This window comes from Mobula birostris, chromosome 2, assembly GCF_030028105.1.
Source record: "Mobula birostris isolate sMobBir1 chromosome 2, sMobBir1.hap1, whole genome shotgun sequence".
NCBI lineage: Eukaryota > Metazoa > Chordata > Chondrichthyes > Myliobatiformes > Myliobatidae > Mobula > Mobula birostris.
The window spans coordinates 127,525,958-127,544,016 of record NC_092371.1 but is presented as its reverse complement, the minus strand read 5'-3'; the positions used below and the strand labels follow the sequence as shown (position 1 = coordinate 127,544,016).

Genomic DNA, 18,059 nt, shown 5'->3' with positions numbered 1-18,059 from the left:
GATGCCCAACTCCAATGGAGACTTGGAACAAACCAGCATTGTGCCCAATTGATCCATATCTACCAAAATGCCCATCTAACCTTGTCTCATTTACCTTCAGGTGGTCCATAACCATCTAAAATTTTCCTATCCAGGTACCTGCCCAAGTGTCTTTTAAAGGTTATTGTTGTATCTGCCTCAACCACTTCCTCTGGCAGCTCGTTCTATCTATGTACCTCTCTCCAGATGAAGAAGTTACTACTTGGGTCCCTTTTAAATCTCTTCCCTCTAACCTTAAACCTAAGTCCCCTTGTTTTCTTTACTTCCATTTCTCTGAGAAAAAGACTGTGTGCATTCACCCTATTTATGCCTGTCATGATTTCATATATTTCTAAAAGATCACCTCTTAGTCCCTTATGTGCCTAGCCTACCTAATATCTCCCTATAACTCAGGCCTTTAAGTCTAATAAAATTGTTGAAAAATTTCACTCTTACCAGCTTAATTACATCTTTAACATAAAGGGATAACCAGAACTGTACAGAATACCTCTGGTGTGGCTTCAACAAAGTTTTATACAACTGTAACATAACATCAAAACTTTAATACACAATGCACTGAGTGATAAAGGCCAGGCCCTTCCGTTCACTGTAACAGTTGTAGGGTGTGGAGGCTTGTGTGCCTCAATGACCTGGAGAGCTCTGTTGGCTGGAGTCAAGGCCTTGTGCTTTGGCTCTTGGTAGGGTAACCCATGCCAAACAGGTCCAATGGCAGAGACCAGACTAAGAGTGGTCCACCAGTCCTCTAGGTTCGGTGGTTCAGCACAGGGCTAATTAGGCTGACTGGTCAAAAAATTATTAGTTAAACAGCACTAAAGAATATTTCTATATCAGTGTTTGACAGGTATGGGCAGACAGAGATGGAGGATCTTCATTGCTACCCTAAATGCTAGCAGAGTAACAGGCAGTAACTAACTAACTAAGGTTCATATAGACAACATCCAGTGCCCTGCCCTCATCAATCCTTGTGGTTATGTCTATGAAATACTTTTTAATAGATTAGTGAGACAAAATTTCAAAACAAAACCACGTTGATTATCTCTAATCGGATCAGGTCAATCCAAATGCTTATGGATCCTCTCCCTCAGGATCCCCTCCAGTATCTTACTGATATCAGGCTCACTAGCTGTAGTTCACTGGTTTGCCTTTGCTGCCCTTAAATTGGCATCCTTCAGACTTACAGAACTTCATCATAGGAGCATCCACTTTCACTTTCTCTCCTGGATTCCATTCCAGGTCACACACCATCATAATCTGACATGCAAGGTAATTGCTGAAACTCCATAGATCCAAACTTCTAACCCTATATTAGAAATGGTTTTGGCATTTAGTGCTGGCTACATCCTTGAAAATTTTCTTTCCAATTTAATCACATCTTCCCTGTAATAGGATGCCCCAAACTGTCCACAGTACAGTGCATCATTGACTTATGATGGAAGAGACACAAGGATATTGGGTAAATGCATGTATTCAGAAAGTCTATTTTCACCACTAATACAGGGACAAAGAGAGGGGGACAATAATTTGTGTAAATAGAGAATAGACCGAACCCTTTACTGTTTCTGGTAAACTAGAGCATTTTACAAACAGTAATGCTGTTGCTGAATTGTTGTACAAAGTGCAGCAGCCATCTTGTGCGGAGCAAAATTCCGTAAATAGCATATGACAATGAGCGAATGATCTGCTGGAATAATGTTGATGCAGAGTTATTTTCTGTTCAGAACTCTGTGGAGACCTCCCTGCTCTCCTCCATCCACCTTACAGAGCCGATTTCAGTTTAACCTTTCACCTGAAAGCAGCGACTCCGATAATTCAGCAGTCATATGAACAGACAAATGAGGAGATGGCCACTCAGCCCCTCAAAGCAAGTAACAAGATCATTGCTGATCTAACTGAAACCACATCTCCACATTCCGGTCTACTTGCTGCAACCTTTCATCCCACATCTCTATCTACCTTTGCTATAAAAATATTCAGAAATAGACTATTTCTACCTCTATCGTCAGTCAAGACATTGTGTATAGAAGCTGAAACTGGTGAGCCAACACTTGGACTAATATGTGGATTTGGTCACCCTGTTATAAGAAAGATATAGTTAAATTGGAAAAAGTACAAAGGTTTTCAGACTAGAGGGTCTGGATTAGAGTGAAAGTTTGGCCAGTTTAGGTCTATATTCCTTGGAACATAGGAGAATAAAGGGACAACTTTATAAAAATGCTTAAAATGATGAGAGGCATAGATACAGTGGATGGCAACAGTACTTTCCCCAGGGCGGGAGAGACCAAAACTATGGGGCATTGTATTAGGGTAAGAAAGGAAAGATTTAAGGGACCTGGGGGGCAATTGTTTTATACAGAAGGTGATAAGTATATGGAGCAATCTGCCAGAGGAGCTGGTGGAGGCAGGTACCACAGTGTCATTTAAGAAACACTTGAAGAGGTACATGGAGGGACAGATCTCAGAGGGATATTACCTGAATACAGGAAATTGGGGCTAGCTGAGTGAGCACGTAGTCAACATGGACTGATTGAGTCAAAGGGCCTGTATCCTTGTTATATTGCTCTATGACTCTTTAATTCCCTTTGAGGAAGAAACTTCCAAAGAATTACGACCCTCAGTAAAACAAAATCACCTCATCTGCTTAAATGAGTGACCTTCTATATTTAAACAATATTCCCTACATTTATCTTGCCCTGTACAAGGAAACATCTTTTCCACATGCATCCTGCCAAGGCCCCCCTCTCCCCAGGATCTAAGAGGTCTCAATTAAATCCTCTCTCACTCTTCCAGACTCAGTGGACACAAGCATATCTTATCCAAAGCTTCCAGAGAAGACAACCCACCATCCCAGGTAGAAGTCCAGTAAACTCCCATTTCATTGCATTGGAAGTTTGCTCTCAATTATCTGGAGTGGGAGTTTAACGTGTATTCACTAATACACCAAGAATTCAGAGAATCGTTATATAACATGGAAATGAGCCCATTGTTCCACCAACCAATCCACCTACCATCAACCTCTTATTTGCACAAATCTTGCAGTGCAAAAACTAAAATAGACTTGAATGCTCTTGTATATCCAGGTTGCCAGTAAAGCACTGGGAATCCCAGTTTCCCTGGTTCACATCAGTGAAACAAGCACCAACACTGTTCCAAACACAAGCTCAACAGCAGCATCAGTCAGCTCCGATCTGAATGGAATGGCAATTAAGGTAAGTGCTCAAACTCAGAATAAATGTATTGGCTTTACCAAAAAACACAATTCTCAAATTCCAATTAATGTCACTCACTTCAAGCAACCGTCAATTGCAGAATGCATGTCAGACTCTTCTGGAAAGGCTAGAACCACTTAAGGCTGCCAATCCAACAGGAACCTGGGAGCAATGGGTAAGTACAATGAAGTCCATTGCTTTGATCTTTCTATTGGCTCTCGCTCTTTTTTGCTTCTGCAGTTGCCACAGACCCCGAGCTTCAATGTAACTGAAGATCATAAAAACTGCAAAGGCTAAAAATATAATATTTTAAAAAAAGCAATATTGGAAATACTCAACTGATATGGTCTGACCTGTTGAGTACTTCCAGCGTTTTCTGTTCCTACTTTCGAAGCATCAGGGGAGAGTGGGCATTTGATGCTGATTTACTGAATACTTTGTATTGAAGGCAGGAGATCTTTCAGACAATGCTTGGTCATCTAAACCAGCTTCTGTTTGATCTGGAGTCTGAGTGGGACTTTCCTTGATGGCCCTCGTTATTTTCCATTGCACGCACAGGCACGTATGAACTAGAGGAAGAGCATGCCAATCAGACCCTCAGTCTTGCTCCACCATTTAATAAGATTTGATTGTAACCTCAACTCAGCAATGTGTCTACCCACAGTAATCTTTAACGCATTGGAGTAATCACGAACATAGACATAGAATAGTACAGCACAGGAACAACCCCTCAGTGCACGCTATCTGCACTGACCTGGATAAATTAAACTCACCCCATCTGCCTGCACATAATTGATATGCCTCTATTCCCTGCCTGTTCAGGTGCCTCTCTTTTTAAATCAGAATCCAAATCAGGTTTAATATCGCCAGCATTTGTTGACTTTGTGACAGTAGTACAATGCAATACGTAATAACAGAGAGGAAAAGAACTGAGCAACACACAGGAAAGTTGCTGGTGAACACAGCAGGCCAGGCAGCATCTATAGGAAGAGGTACAGTCGACGTTTTGGGCAAAGGGTCTCGGCCCGAAACGTCGACTGTACCTCTTCCTAGAGATGCTGCCTGGCCTGCTGCGTTCGCCAGCATTTTTTGTGTGTGTTGCTTGAATTTCCAGCATCTCCAGATTTCCTCGTGTTTGCGTTGAAAAAGAACTGAGTTACAGTTCGAATATATATATTAAATACTGTAGTTAAGTTAAATAGGTAGTGCAAAAACACTCAACAGTTCATGGGTTCAATGTCCATTCAGAAATCAGATAGCAGAACCTGTTCCTGAATTGTTGAGTGTGTGCCTTCAGGCCTTCCTTCCTGATGATAGCATGAGGAGAGGGCATGTCCTAGGTGATGGGGGGTCCTTAATGATTGATGCCACCTTTTTGAGGCATCGCTCTTTGACAACGTCCTGGAAACTATGGAGGCTAGTGCCCACGATGGAGCTGACCAATTTTACAACTCTCTGCAGCTTACTTCAATTCTGTGCCGTAGCTCCCCACCCTGCTCTCAATGTAAACCTATGCCTGAATCTAGCCTGAGAAAAAGACTCTGACTATCTACCCTGTCTATGTCTCTCATAATTTTTTCTTTTCAATCAGGTCTCCCAGCATCTGATGGTCCAGGGAAAAAAAAAGCAATCCATGTTCATCCAACCTGTCCTTGTAGCACATACCCTCTAATCCAGGCAACCTCCTGGTGAACTTCTTCTGCAACCCTTCCAAAGCTTCCACATTTTTGCTTTAATGTATTGATCAGAACTGCATACATGTAACCTAACTAGAGTTTTATATAGCTGCAACATAACTTTCCAACTTTTATACTCAACAAGCTATATGCCCTTTCACCATCCTGTCTCCTTGTGTTGCCACCTTTGGGGAGCTATGGACTTGCAACCCAAGATCTCTGTATATCAGTGGTCCTATAAGGCTCCTGCTACTTACTGTATCCTTTCCCCTTACAGTATCTGATCTCCCAGTTTGCAGTTTTCCAGATCAACTTACATCTGCCATTTCCCCATCTATATTTCCAACTAATCTATATCCAGCTGAATCCTCTGACAATCTTTCTCACTGTCCATAGCTGTGCCTGTTTTTGTGTTGTTTGCAAACTAACTAATGGGGGGAGAGCAGGTTCGGGATCCAATGAATGAAACAGTCCTCCAACCTGATGGCATGAACATCGACTTCTCTAACTTCCACTAGGCCCCACCTCCCCCTCGTACCCCATCTGTTACTTATTTTTATGCACACATTCTTTCTCTCACTCTCCTTTTTCTCCCTCTGTCCCTCTGACTATACCTCTTGCCCATCCTCTGGGTCCCCCCCCCTGTCTTTCTTCCCGGACCTCCTGTCCCATGATCCTCTCGTATGCCCTTTTGCCTATCACCTGTCCAGCCCTTGGCTCCATCCCTCCCCCTCCTGTCTTCTCCTATCATTTTGGACCTCCCCCTCCCCCTCCAACTTTCAAATCTCTTACTCACTCTTCCTTCAGTTAGTCCTGACGAAGGGTCTCGGCCTGAAACGTCGACTGTACCTCTTCCTACAGATGCTGCCTGGCCTGCTGCGTTCACCAGCAACTTTGATGTGTGTTGCTTGAATTTCCAGCATCTGCAGAATTCCTGTTGTTTGATATAGATTTACAAGTGGGTATGTTAGGTATTCATTTGAGAAATGAACAGTGAAACACTAAAGTGTTTGTTTAAGCTACCCAAAACCACCACAAGGTGCATTCAGGTATCCTTTAAATGAATGGATATTCTGGTAAACCTCCCCGATTTATAAAACCCAAGAAGTAAGCATGCTACAAACAGATACTTAACCAAACAAACTGTGGGGGCGGGGGCTGTCTATGGGGGAGCAAGGCTCTTTCTCAGCAGTCCTTCAGGACTGGTTCTGACTTCAGCTTGAAGTCAGGCCCCTCGGGTGGCAGGAAAGAGAGGGCCGACCCTCTGCATGTGCTACCTCTTGTACCCCCAGGGTGCCCGGAACTGTAATTGGGCTCTGTGGAGTGTAGCCAACCAATGAGAAAAGAGCATCGCAGCCTTTAAATGAACCAATCAGCATGATCTGGAAGTGGCTTTCAAACAGAATTAGCCATACCCTCCAGAGGACGTCAGCCCATCTGAATTACAGATATACATGAGGTTCTAACACTAATCCTTGTGGAACATTGTGGTCACAGATCTCCAGTCATCATAACAGTCCATTGGAAACCACTTGCCTGGTCAATCCATCACTCAATGTTTGACTGGCACAGTGTTGAAATAGATGGGATGTATCATTAATCCTCAATGCTTTCTCCCTCAGGTCTCTGCTGCTTACCTGCAAAGAGTGAGTCTATCTGCAGCAGGATTTTACAGGTAATCCTTGCCATCAAGTCCAAATCCATGGATTCATAACTAGATCTGCCCTGAGATAGACAGATTGGGAAATTAGACAAATATTAGGCAGATGAACTCCAGTGCCAGGAAGAGCATTATTTACAAAGTGGTGTGGTCTGAAGGGGAGCAGAGGAAGAAGGAGATTTAGGTGTGGGGAGGAGGGATGTACAGACAGATCCTTGTCAGTTACCTTGCATGGGGAAGAAGGCACTGGAAATTATCCTAAAATCTTTCTAAAGTGCTAGTTAGACCTTTGTTGTTTTTAATTCTGGCCACTGCACTTAGAAAGTGTGTTAAGGGCTGAGGAGTGCACAGAACAATTTTATCGAAAGATGCCAGGGGTAGAGATGTATTTCTGTAGAAAAACCAGAAAAGAGAAAAACAGAGTTGTTCACTTTAATGAGAGGAGGCTACCAAGAGTTTTGCTGCAAGTTTTGAAAAAAAAAACTGAGAAAAAGTTAGATTTTTATTTTTGAAAGAATCTGACTGAGTCCTAAATTTGCATTTCATTTTCCTATGCAATTCAGTGTAATTATTTACTTTGGACCAATAGCTCAACTTCTCAGTTCATTTGAGATCAGGTTATTCATTGCCCATTTCCTATTTTCAATTGAGCAGCTGTGGAAGGGCCTTGAAACATTCAACATTGATATCAAGTATCTCCCAGAGTAAATCCTGGGCAGGAAGTTCCAGGATTCCGACCCATTTACTAATAATGAAGGATTAGTGAATCAGGATGTTGTGTAACTTGGAGGGAAACCTGAAGGTACTGGTGTTCCCATGCACCAGCTGGCCTTGCCGTAGAGGCAGAAGTTGCAGGTTTTGTTGGAACAGCCTGGGCAGTGCATGATGTCGATGGTGCACACTGTGGTTCTTGTGTGTCAGGAAGAGAGGGAACATAATGGGTTAAGATATCAAAGGAACTGCTCCGATCTGGATGGTCTTGGGTTTCTTAGATCTGCACTCTTCTAGAGATTTCAGTCACTCCCACATTTTGTGCCCTGTGTAAGGGCTGTAGGGAGGCAATGAATGATGCCCTTACTGTTGGGTAACCAGTGTCTGCATGGATCATGTAACGATAAGGAAACACTGAGCACGTGTTCTCAGTTAGCAGTAAGATTTTCTCGGGGTTGTGTTGTAAGTAAATGGTCTTCAGTAGAAAAGGTGCTGACATTGACTGGTGTTCCCCGGCCAGGACTCCAGATTTGAACTATAACTGGAAGGAGAACAAAGGAAGTCCCTACTCTTATTTTTGTTACGGGGTGGCTTGTTCTGAAGTTGAAGTTGACTGTCTCACTGGGGATCACAAGGTAAGAACATATGAATTAGGAGCAGACGTGAGTCTCTTAGATGTTTGAGCCTATTTAATAAGGTCATGTCTGACCTGATTGTAATCACAATTCCATGAACCCGTTGGCTGCAGTAAGCTGTCTTTAATGGGATGAGATTTATTTTTAACGAGTGGCTCTAAATTCTTCTATAGGTGGAAACATCCGTACTCTCCAACTTTCCCGTCTCTGAAGTGCAACGTTCTGTCCTCAGCAAGGGCCTTACCTTTGTCTCCCTCCATATGCACTTCAGTGAGTTCTGCATCCGCTACAACGCCAAGCTATTTTTCCAACACCTCTGTCTCTGAACTCACTTCTTCGGCAAGAATTCCCCACCTTCTCCCACTAGTGGCCCCTTCTTCCGTCTCCAACGCTCCTCCTCCTCTTGAATATTCCACACTGGATCTCTGCCTGCTCTGGATCTTTTCATCGTTAATGGCAGACAAGACATCAACCGGCTCGACTCCAGTACTCCTCTCTCCTCTTTGAACCATACTCCCTCTGAACGCACTGTGCTCCACCCTCTCCACATCAATACCAACTTTATTATCAAACCCACAGGCAAAGGGGGTGCTGTGCAATGTGACGGACTGACTGCTACCATCTTCAGGCCAGGTATCAACTGTCAGACATCTCCTCTTACTATATCTCTTGAAAGGGACCCCACTCAAGATCACCAGGACATTGTCTCCGACATGATCACCAACCTCGTCGACTCTGGAGATCTCCCACCCACAGCCACCAACCTCAGGGTTCCCTTACTTTGCACTGCTCATTTCTACCTCCCACCCAAGATCTACAAACCTAACTGTCCAGGTAGTCCCACTGTTTCTCTCTGCTCCTGCACCACTGAACTCGTGTCCACATACCTTGAGTCCATTTTATCCCTCTTGGTTCAGACCCTTCCCATATGCATCCTTGATATTCACATGCTCTTGATCTCCCCAACAACTTTCAATTCCCCGGTCTTTTTCACCTCATTTTCACCATGAAGTTAGTGTCCCTATACACTTCTATCCCCCATCAAGAAGGTCTTAGAACTCTCCACTTCTTTCTTAACACAGACCTAACCAGTTCCCCTCAACACCACTCTCCTCTGTCTGGTAAAACTAGGCCTCAACTTCAACAACTTTCTTCTTTGGCTCCTCCTACTTTCTCCAAACTGAAGTTGTAGCCATGGGCACCTACATAGGCCCACTATGCCTGCCTCCTCATTGGCTATGTGGAACATCCTTGTTCCAATACTTCCCAGGTAATGTTCCCCACATCTTTCCACGCTATATAATGACTGCTTTAGTGCTGCTTCATGCAACTATGATGACCTCATCAATTTCATCAACTTTGACCTTAAATTCACTTGGCCCATTTCTGCCACCTCTCTCCCCTTTGTCGATCTCTCTTTCTCCATTACTGGAGACAAGCTGTCTACTGATATCTTTTATAAATCCATCGATTCCCATAGTTATCTTGACTATACCTCTTTCCACCCTGTTTCCTGTGAAAATACCATTCCCTTTTCTCAGTTCCTTCATTTCCACTGCATCTGTTCCCAGGATGAGTCTTTTCTTTCCATGACATCAGAGATGTCCTCTTTCTTCAAGAACAGGGTTTCCCTTCCTCCATCATTGGTGCTGCTCTCACCTACATCATCTTCTTTCCCCAGACATTCATATTTACCCCACCTTCCTCCGCCTTAACAGGGATAGAGTTCTTCTTGTCCTCATCTACCAACCCGTGAGCCTCTGTATCTTTCTTTGCAACTTCTGCCATCTTCAATGGGACCCTACCACCAAGTACATCTTTATATCCCCACAGTCTCTGCTTTCTGTAGAAATTCCTGTAAATGGCAGTTTTACACCTGTCCATTCATCTCCTCCTTCACCTCCATTTAGTTCCCAAATAGACCTTCGTAGTGAGGCAACACTTCACCTGTGAATCTGTTGTGGCCACCAGCTGTATTCAGTACTCCCAAAGCAGCCTCAGCAACAATATTGAGATCTGACGTAATTGTGGGACCACTTTGTCAAGCACCTCAGCTCCAACCGCAAAAAGTGGAATTTCTGTCACCTGCCCTGCCTCATTGCCTAATGAAAGATCTAGTAGTGCACTTTCTAATTGGGAAATCTAATAAATGATTAAGTAAACTTTCCTGAACACACTTGACAAACTCTTTCCCATCCAGACCTTTTACAATATGGGAGTCCCAATCAATATCTGAAAAGTTAAGATCACCTACTTTCACAATCTGATGTTTCTTACACCTGTCTGTGATCTCTCTGCAAATTTGCTCCTCTAAATCCCACGGACTACTAGGTGGTTTATAATATAATCTCATTAACATTAATTATTCGTTAGTTCCATCCACAAAGCCTCATTAGAGGAGCTCTCCAGTCTTTTCTTACCGAGCACTGTCGTGACATTATCCCTTGGTAGTATTGCCACCTCTCCTTCTTTAATCCCTCCTACTCTATGATGTCTAAAACGCGGAACCCCTGAACATTAAGCTGCCAGTGATGCTCCTCCTGCAACCAAGTTCCACTAGTGGCTATGATGTTATAATTCCATGAGATGATCCATGCCCTAAGCTTGTCTATCTTTCCTACAATACTCTTTGAAATAGACGCAGCTCAGAACATTATCTCGATCTTTTTACTCCTGACTTTGTACATAGGTTTAACAACAACTTTCTCCACAACCACCCCACTGTCTGTTCTGGTGCTTTGGTTCCCATCCTCTTGCAACTCCAGTTTAAATCGCCCCCGTGCAGCACTAACAAAGCTTCCTGCTAGGTTCAGGTACAAATCATCCCTTCTGTATGGGTCACATCTTTCACGGAAGAGGGCCCAATGATCCAAAAATCTGAAGCCCTCTCTCCTCCTTCAATGCCTTAGCCTCATGTTAAACTGCATGATCTCCCTGTTTCTGACCTCACTAGTATGAGGCACAGGTAGCAATGCTGAGATCACAACCCTGGAAGGTCTTGTCAATTAACTTGGCACCTAACTGCTGGAACTCACTTTGCAAGACCTCATCACCCATCCTACCCCCGTCATTGGTACTGATGTGCTCACCCTCCCACCTCAGAATGCTATTGACTCGATTTGAGATGTCCCTGACCCTGGCACCCAGGAGGCAACAAACCCTCTGGGAATCTCATTCTCATCCACAGAACCACCTTTCTGTTCCCCTAACCAACAAATCTCCATCACTACAGCTTGCTTCTTCTCACACCCTTTTCCACCTGAGCCACAGAGTCAATGCCAGAGACCTGACTGCTAGGTTAATTCCCCCGCCCCGCCGAAGTATCCAAAGTGGTATTCCTATTGTTGAGAAGAATGGCCATAGGGGTACTCTGCACTGGTTTTTATCCCTTTTCTCCCTCCTGACTGGCACCCAGTTTCCTGTGTCCTGCACCTTGGGTGTAACTACCTCTTTATATGTCTTATCTATTACCCCCTCAGCCTCCCAAATGATCCAGAGTTCATCCAGTTTCAGTTCCAATTATTTTAGAAACTGCAGCTGATGTAGTCATTGGGGACACAGGAGGTTTCCGTGTCTTCCCACATCCCACAAGAGGATCATTCTGCCATCCTGCCTGGTACTCCCACTGCTCCGAATGTATAATAAGAAAGAAAGAAAGAAAGAAAGAAAGAAGCAAACAATGAATCCGGCCGGCTGACGTCCTTATAGTTTCCTGCTTTATGTCTCCTTCTCTTTTTGAACAAATAAGTTGCATTTTCTATTTTGTAATCTAATGGAACATTCCCAAATCTGGAAAATTAAAACCAATGCATCATGCAACCAGTCCACAGCTCCAAAAGATTGCTTGGTACCACTCCCTGCTGACTGAAATTTTCCTTCCCTTGATTCTGTTTTTTTTCAATCTCTGATTTTTACGGAAACTTGCCCTCACTCTGATTCCAGAATCTCCGCACTGACATTGTCATGGATGTCGGCCTGAGTCTGAACCCGGCGTTGGACATTGGGCAGGTGAGCTTCCTTTGCACCACGAGGAACAAGTGCCCTGGTGTTAACAGGAGTGGTGGGGAAAGACAGCCGGGATTCCTGCACCCCAGCATGTCCACCTCAGTACGGTGTGGTGACATAACAAATGTGAAAAGCAACCAGTGCAGAGTATGATCCCACAAGCAGTCATGTGATAAAGATCAAGAACAGAAACATGTGAGGCCTTGGAATTTCGACTATGACAACTCTGGAGCGGTTCATTTCCTAAGCTTATTTTATGTACAGACGGCCGTGATCACAATTGACCTTGGGAATCAAGCTTGAACACAAATCGGGACCAGTTGTCAGGTTCACTCTAGTCTTTATTCTGCAAACATACATTCAGGTTCAGGTTGAGTCTGGTCAGGTGAGATCAGTACTTCCTTAGGAAGAGTCTCATTAATGTATTTTGACAAGTCTCATTGCCACTTTTGCATATTAAAAAACATCCAAAAGATGAGATCTTAAGTGTGCAATGTGCAGCATCTCCACTAGGTGGCAGTGGTAGCCCAACAGGAAGAGTCACTACTTCACAGCTCCAAAGGACACAGGTTAGATTCTCTTCTGGGTGCTGTTTGTGGCGTCTCCCAGTGACCGTGTGTCTTTCTCCCAGGGATCCAAATTCCCCCCTCATCCCAAAACTGTATGGGTAAACTAAATGGTCATGTAAAGAATCAAATGGGCTGAGTGTGTGAATAAACAGCGGGTCTACAGGAAATAAGGACAATGGGACTGCTGCAACTGTTCCAATGGCCTATGTATTTGAAACATAACCTTCCTAACTGACAAAGGAATCTTTCGATAGGGATGGGGAAGTGGAACATCGGAGTTTCAGCTCGCATGTAATAGATGGGCTGAATGGTCCCTTTTTTGCATATATATTCACTAACCCATTGAAATGCATGCAGGGTTTAGCTGTGTGCAGTGAACTTGCACTTATTTCATGGGTTGGCTACAGAAGACATGACACCTTGGGGCTTGGTCTGGGTTGGAATGAGTTTCAATTTAATATCCAAGTGATGGGACTTGTGATCCGGCTGGTTTTCCTGGCAACCTGTCCATCAATTGTAGAGGAGCTCCTTGAAGGATAAACCATCCCTGGAGAGCAGAATTCAGGAAGAGCTCGCCTGTCCCACCTTGAATAGCTGATACAGATTGAACCAGAAACGGAATGTAGCTTAACAGCTCCTTCGCTAGATCAATGGGGGAAGGTGTGGGAGTAAAGGCCAGTGTTTTCCGATAGTTGGCTTCACTGACTCCCTCTCTGTCTCCCTTTCTCTCACTCTTTCCTTCTCTCATTCATCTTCTTTCTCTCTAACCCTTGCTTTCTGTTTACTCCTCCTCTCTTTTTTTCTCACACTCTCTGTCCTCTTCTCTCTTGTTCTTTCCCCCAACCCCCTCTTTTCTCTTTCTCAACCTCCTTCTTTCTCTCCCCACGCTCTTTCTCACTTACTCCTTTCCTGCCCTTCCCCTTGCAGGTGGAAGGAGCCTTTGCACAGGGCCTCGGCCTCTTCACTTTGGAGGAGTTACGTTATTCACCAGATGGAGTCCTGTACACCCGGGGTCCAGGCACCTACAAGATCCCAGCGGCTGGAGACATTCCTGCCAAGTTCAATGTATCCCTGCTGCGGGAAGCTCCAAACAAGAAAGCTATTTATTCTTCCAAGGTGACCGAAGATTTATTTGTTGCTTAATTGACAGAGTGGGCCATTTGTTGACTGTATAAATTGCATGATTTACATTGTTAAATGTAAAGACAGAGAATTGCAACGAAGAAGCTGGTGGTGCATAAGTGTATTTACTGGGCCAGTAATCCAAAGTACTGGGTTCAGATCCTACCACGGCAACTCTAGAGTTTAATGTCAATTAGTAATCTAGGAGAATTTTTGAAAATTAACCTGACCACTAATATAAAGTAACTGGATTTTTGTACAAATCCATCCATTCACTAATGACTTCTACTGACATCACCTAGATGATATGTGACTGCAAACCCATTACATGTGTACGGGGTCTTTCTTTTGTTACATTTAAAATGGCGATTTTTGTTATGTTAATCTGTGGAATGCGGCTTTGTTGTGTTTTAACGCTGCAGAGAGTTTGCGCTAGCAGTTTATTGTGGTTTAGAGGGTGATAAGAGGGTGCTATTAGCCAATGGGTGGTTATGTATCGTTTTGTTTTCGGATGCCATGCTGTATGATATGACTGTGGACTGGGTTTTGGCGGGGAGTCGGGAGGAGAGACGAGGAGGACGGCGGACGTGCGGAGAGGCTCCGGTCGATCACTTCGGGTGGTCCCGAGCCGTGGGTCGACGGAATTCGGGTGGTCGTCTGACGTCGAACTTGAGCTCCAACGGTAGCGCGCGAAGAACTTGGACTTTGAATAAGTGTTGGCGCCTTTTTTTTTCATTACTTTCCTCTCTGTATCACATGTATATTAATGCCCTAGAATTAGTAATATCTATAAAGTGTATGTGTTAAAATTTACTGGGTGTGCTGGCTGATGATTGATGTTTGTGATTGATTCGGGCGACGATTGACCCTGAGGGGACTGCTGAAGCAGGTGCTGGGCGGGATTTCCCCTAGACATACACGAGCCAAAATAACGGAACGTTACAAGTGGGGGCTACCGTCAGGGATTTGGATTTTTTTTTCGGGAAAGTTGTACTTGTGGTTGCGGTAAGTGGTGTGAAGATGGAGCGAGATAAGATTGTAAGTTGGTGTGAAATGGAGGAGGTACCGGTGAATCATGCGTGTGTGGTAAGCGGGGTCGATTATCGCATTCCGGCAGAGGTACTGGTGCGAGGGTTGAGTTTGATTAAAGGTATCGGGCAGGGGCCTGTCAAGGTACTCCATCGGAACCACCTGTTGCCTCTGGGTCGAGAGGTGAAGATGGACCTAGAGTCCGAATGGGAGTTTACTCCTAGTACGAGGACTCTGCGAGGGCGCGGGGCGCGGGAAGAGGCCGCTGCGAAGAAAACGGGGCCGGTCCCCACCTCGAGAAGGGATACGTCATCGGAAGATGATGATTCGGACGTGTGGTACCTGCTTCCGTTCGCTGATTCCCCGGTGCGGGGAGAAGAGACTCTTGGCCCTTCCATCACTGAGTCAGGGGGACCGAGGGAGGGTGTTGCAGAGCCGCCTGTATTACAGCCGGCATTGGGGGAGGAGAGGGTGGAGGCAGAACCCGAGCCAGAGGGCTCACCGGGGCAGAGGGATCCCGGTGAAGGGGAAGGTCCGACAGATCGGCTCGAGGGGTCACCTGGGGTGTCTGAACAGGGAGAGTCCACAGAGGAAGTCCTGAGGCCTCAGAGGAGTAGGCATCCCCCGGAAAGACTCACTTATATAGCGCCGGGAGAGCAGGGTGTAATCTCTACTGCCCTGCAAAGTTATGTCACTGCTTTATGCACCTGGGTTGGGTTTTGTGTTTTACAAGGAGTACTAATGAATTCTGTTAACGTCATGAGGGCATGACTTTTTTTAGGTGGGGGGAGAGTGTACGGGGTCTTTCTTTTGTTACATTTAAAATGGCGATTTTTGTTATGTTAATCTGTGGAATGCGGCTTTGTTGTGTTTTAACGCTGCAGAGAGTTTGCGCTAGCAGTTTATTGTGGTTTAGAGGGTGATAAGAGGGTGCTATTAGCCAATGGGTGGTTATGTATCGTTTTGTTTTCGGATGCCATGCTGTATGATATGACTGTGGACTGGGTTTTGGCGGGGAGTCGGGAGGAGAGACGAGGAGGACGGCGGACGTGCGGAGAGGCTCCGGTCGATCACTTCGGGTGGTCCCGAGCCGTGGGTCGACGGAATTCGGGTGGTCGTCTGACGTCGAACTTGAGCTCCAACGGTAGCGCGCGAAGAACTTGGACTTTGAATAAGTGTTGGCGCCTTTTTTTTCCATTACTTTCCTCTCTGTATCACATGTATATTAATGCCCTAGAATTAGTAATATCTATAAAGTGTATGTGTTAAAATTTACTGGGTGTGCTGGCTGATGATTGATGTTTGTGATTGATTCGGGCGACGATTGACCCTGAGGGGACTGCTGAAGCAGGTGCTGGGCGGGATTTCCCCTAGACATACACGAGCCAAAATAACGGAACGTTACACATGGTTGGATTGTCAATGGCCTAGCAAGCTGTTTATTCTAGGGTAACCAGGGATGGACAATAAAAGCTGGACCAGCCAGTGAAGCCCAAATCCCAAAAAGTGTTTGATTGCGAGGAGAGATAAGAGAAGTAAGAAGCAATGATGAACCAGGACTGAGCCCAATAAGAAAGACATTGTAATGGTTGTTGCAGCTCATGGCCTCCCAATGCCTGCCAACACCATTAGCAGAAATAATGAAGTCTGCTATCCCAACAAAGATCAGTATCTACTAATCCTGGTAACTGGTGTCTCAACAAATCCAAGCAAACCATGTAAGAACTTGCCTTTGGGTATTTTAGGAAATGCCATACTTAATTTATCTTGACATTTTGTGTCAGAATTTCTTTCTTAGTTGCTTGCAAGGAGCAACAGAACACAGGAAGTACTTCACCTTCACTTCCAGTAACTTCAAAGCAAAGTCACGAAGTCATCTAGCCGTGACACAGCATTTTCTGAGGATAGTTGTGTTGTCAATTTTCTGACTTTTTTCAGTTACTGTTTAAAGTTGAAGGATTTTTATAAAAGTAGAAACCACTTGTTGAACTTTAACTCAGACTTTGAACAAGGTCTGTTGAAGTGAATGAGAATGGGGTCTATTTTAAAGGATTGGTAACATGCACGATGCCACCCTGGGCTGTAACTCTGAATAGTGTTTATTTGAGTGATCAGTGTACGTGATTGTCTACATCGGGTTGTGGGGCAAGAGTCACATCTGTTAAAGGGGCAGTTATGGGCTGTGAATGGAGATTGCCAGTGGATCAGAGTGAGTGATTCTCAGTTATGGGCTGTGAATGGAGATTGCCAGTGGATTAGAGTGAGTGATTCTCGGTTATGGGCTGTGAATGGAGATCGCCAGTGGATCAGAGTGAGTGATTCTCGGTTATGGGCTGTGAATGGAGATCGCCAGTGGATCAGAGTGAGTTATTCTCAGTTATGGGCTGTGAATGGAGATTGCCAGTGGATCAGTGTGAGTGATTCACAGTGAATGGAGATTGCCAGTGGATCAGTGTGAGTGATTCTCAGTTATGGGCTGTGAATGGAGATTGCCAGATGATCAGTGTGAGTGATTCACAGTGGATGGAGATTGCCAGTGGATCAGAGTGAGTGATTCTCAGTTATGGGCTGTGAATGGAGATTGCCAGTGGATCAGTGTGAGTGATTCACAGTGAATGGAGATTGCCAGTGGATCAGAGTGAGTGATTTTCAGTTATGGGCTGTGAATGGAGATCGCCAGTGGATCAGAGTGAGTGATTCTCAGTTATGGGCTGTGAATGGAGATTGCCAGATGATCAGAGTGAGTGATTCTCAGTTATGGGCTGTGAATGGAGATTGCCAGTGGATCAGAGTGAGTGATTCTCAGTTATGGGCTGTGAATGGAGATTGCCAGTGGATCAGTGTAAGTGATTTTCAGTTATGGGCTGTGAATAGAGATTGCTAGTAGATCAGTGTAAGTGATTCACTCTGCTGATCTGTGATTTTTATTGCAGGCTGTTGGAGAACCCCCTCTATTCCTCGCGGCCTCCATATTCTTTGCCATCAAGGATGCCATTGCCGCTGCCAGGGCAGCGTTTGGAGTGATGGATCCTTTCCGTCTGGACAGTCCAGCAACGCCAGACAGGATACGAGTTGCCTGTGTGGACACCTTGACCAAGATGGTATGAGGCTCTCACAGTAGTTAGAGCTCAGGGTGCTGGACTGAATCTTTCTCAGGGTCTGACTATCCTCATTAGTCACATTGTTCCTTCTCAGTCTAGGTCAGATCCGAAGCTCTGTAGGCCAACCCCAGCCCATCATGGAGATCCCGGTCTCTTCAGCTCCTGACGCTCCGTTAATAAAGACTCAAAGAAGGAGAATCTCTGCAAACAGCCACACTCCTGTTCATCCCTGTAAATGCAGACACTCTTCAGGGGAGCCTCTATAAATGCTAATATACTCTAAAGGAACCCATGTGAATAGTCATT

The 18,059-nt window shown here is 44.8% G+C and overlaps 1 protein-coding gene across 6 annotated transcripts in view; it reads left to right on the top strand.

Annotated features, from left to right (window-relative positions):
• The window catches only part of xdh (xanthine dehydrogenase), a 109,016-nt gene that overhangs the window by 85,843 nt on the left and 5,114 nt on the right, over window positions 1-18,059 (top strand). For 3 of the 6 annotated variants that reach the window (XM_072247655.1, XM_072247665.1, XM_072247646.1), the window contains exons 30-36: window positions 3,117-3,245; window positions 3,346-3,420; window positions 6,544-6,596; window positions 7,813-7,927; window positions 11,870-11,935; window positions 13,429-13,617; window positions 17,586-17,753. In XM_072247655.1, coding sequence (XP_072103756.1) covers window positions 3,117-3,245; window positions 3,346-3,420; window positions 6,544-6,596; window positions 7,813-7,927; window positions 11,870-11,935; window positions 13,429-13,617; window positions 17,586-17,753 — 795 coding nt within the window. Of the gene's footprint in view, window positions 1-3,116; window positions 3,246-3,345; window positions 3,421-6,543; window positions 6,597-7,812; window positions 7,928-11,869; window positions 11,936-13,428; window positions 13,618-17,585; window positions 17,754-18,059 lie in introns of those variants that run through there. The other 3 variants (XM_072247671.1, XM_072247687.1, XM_072247680.1) reach the window with 3 other exon arrangements.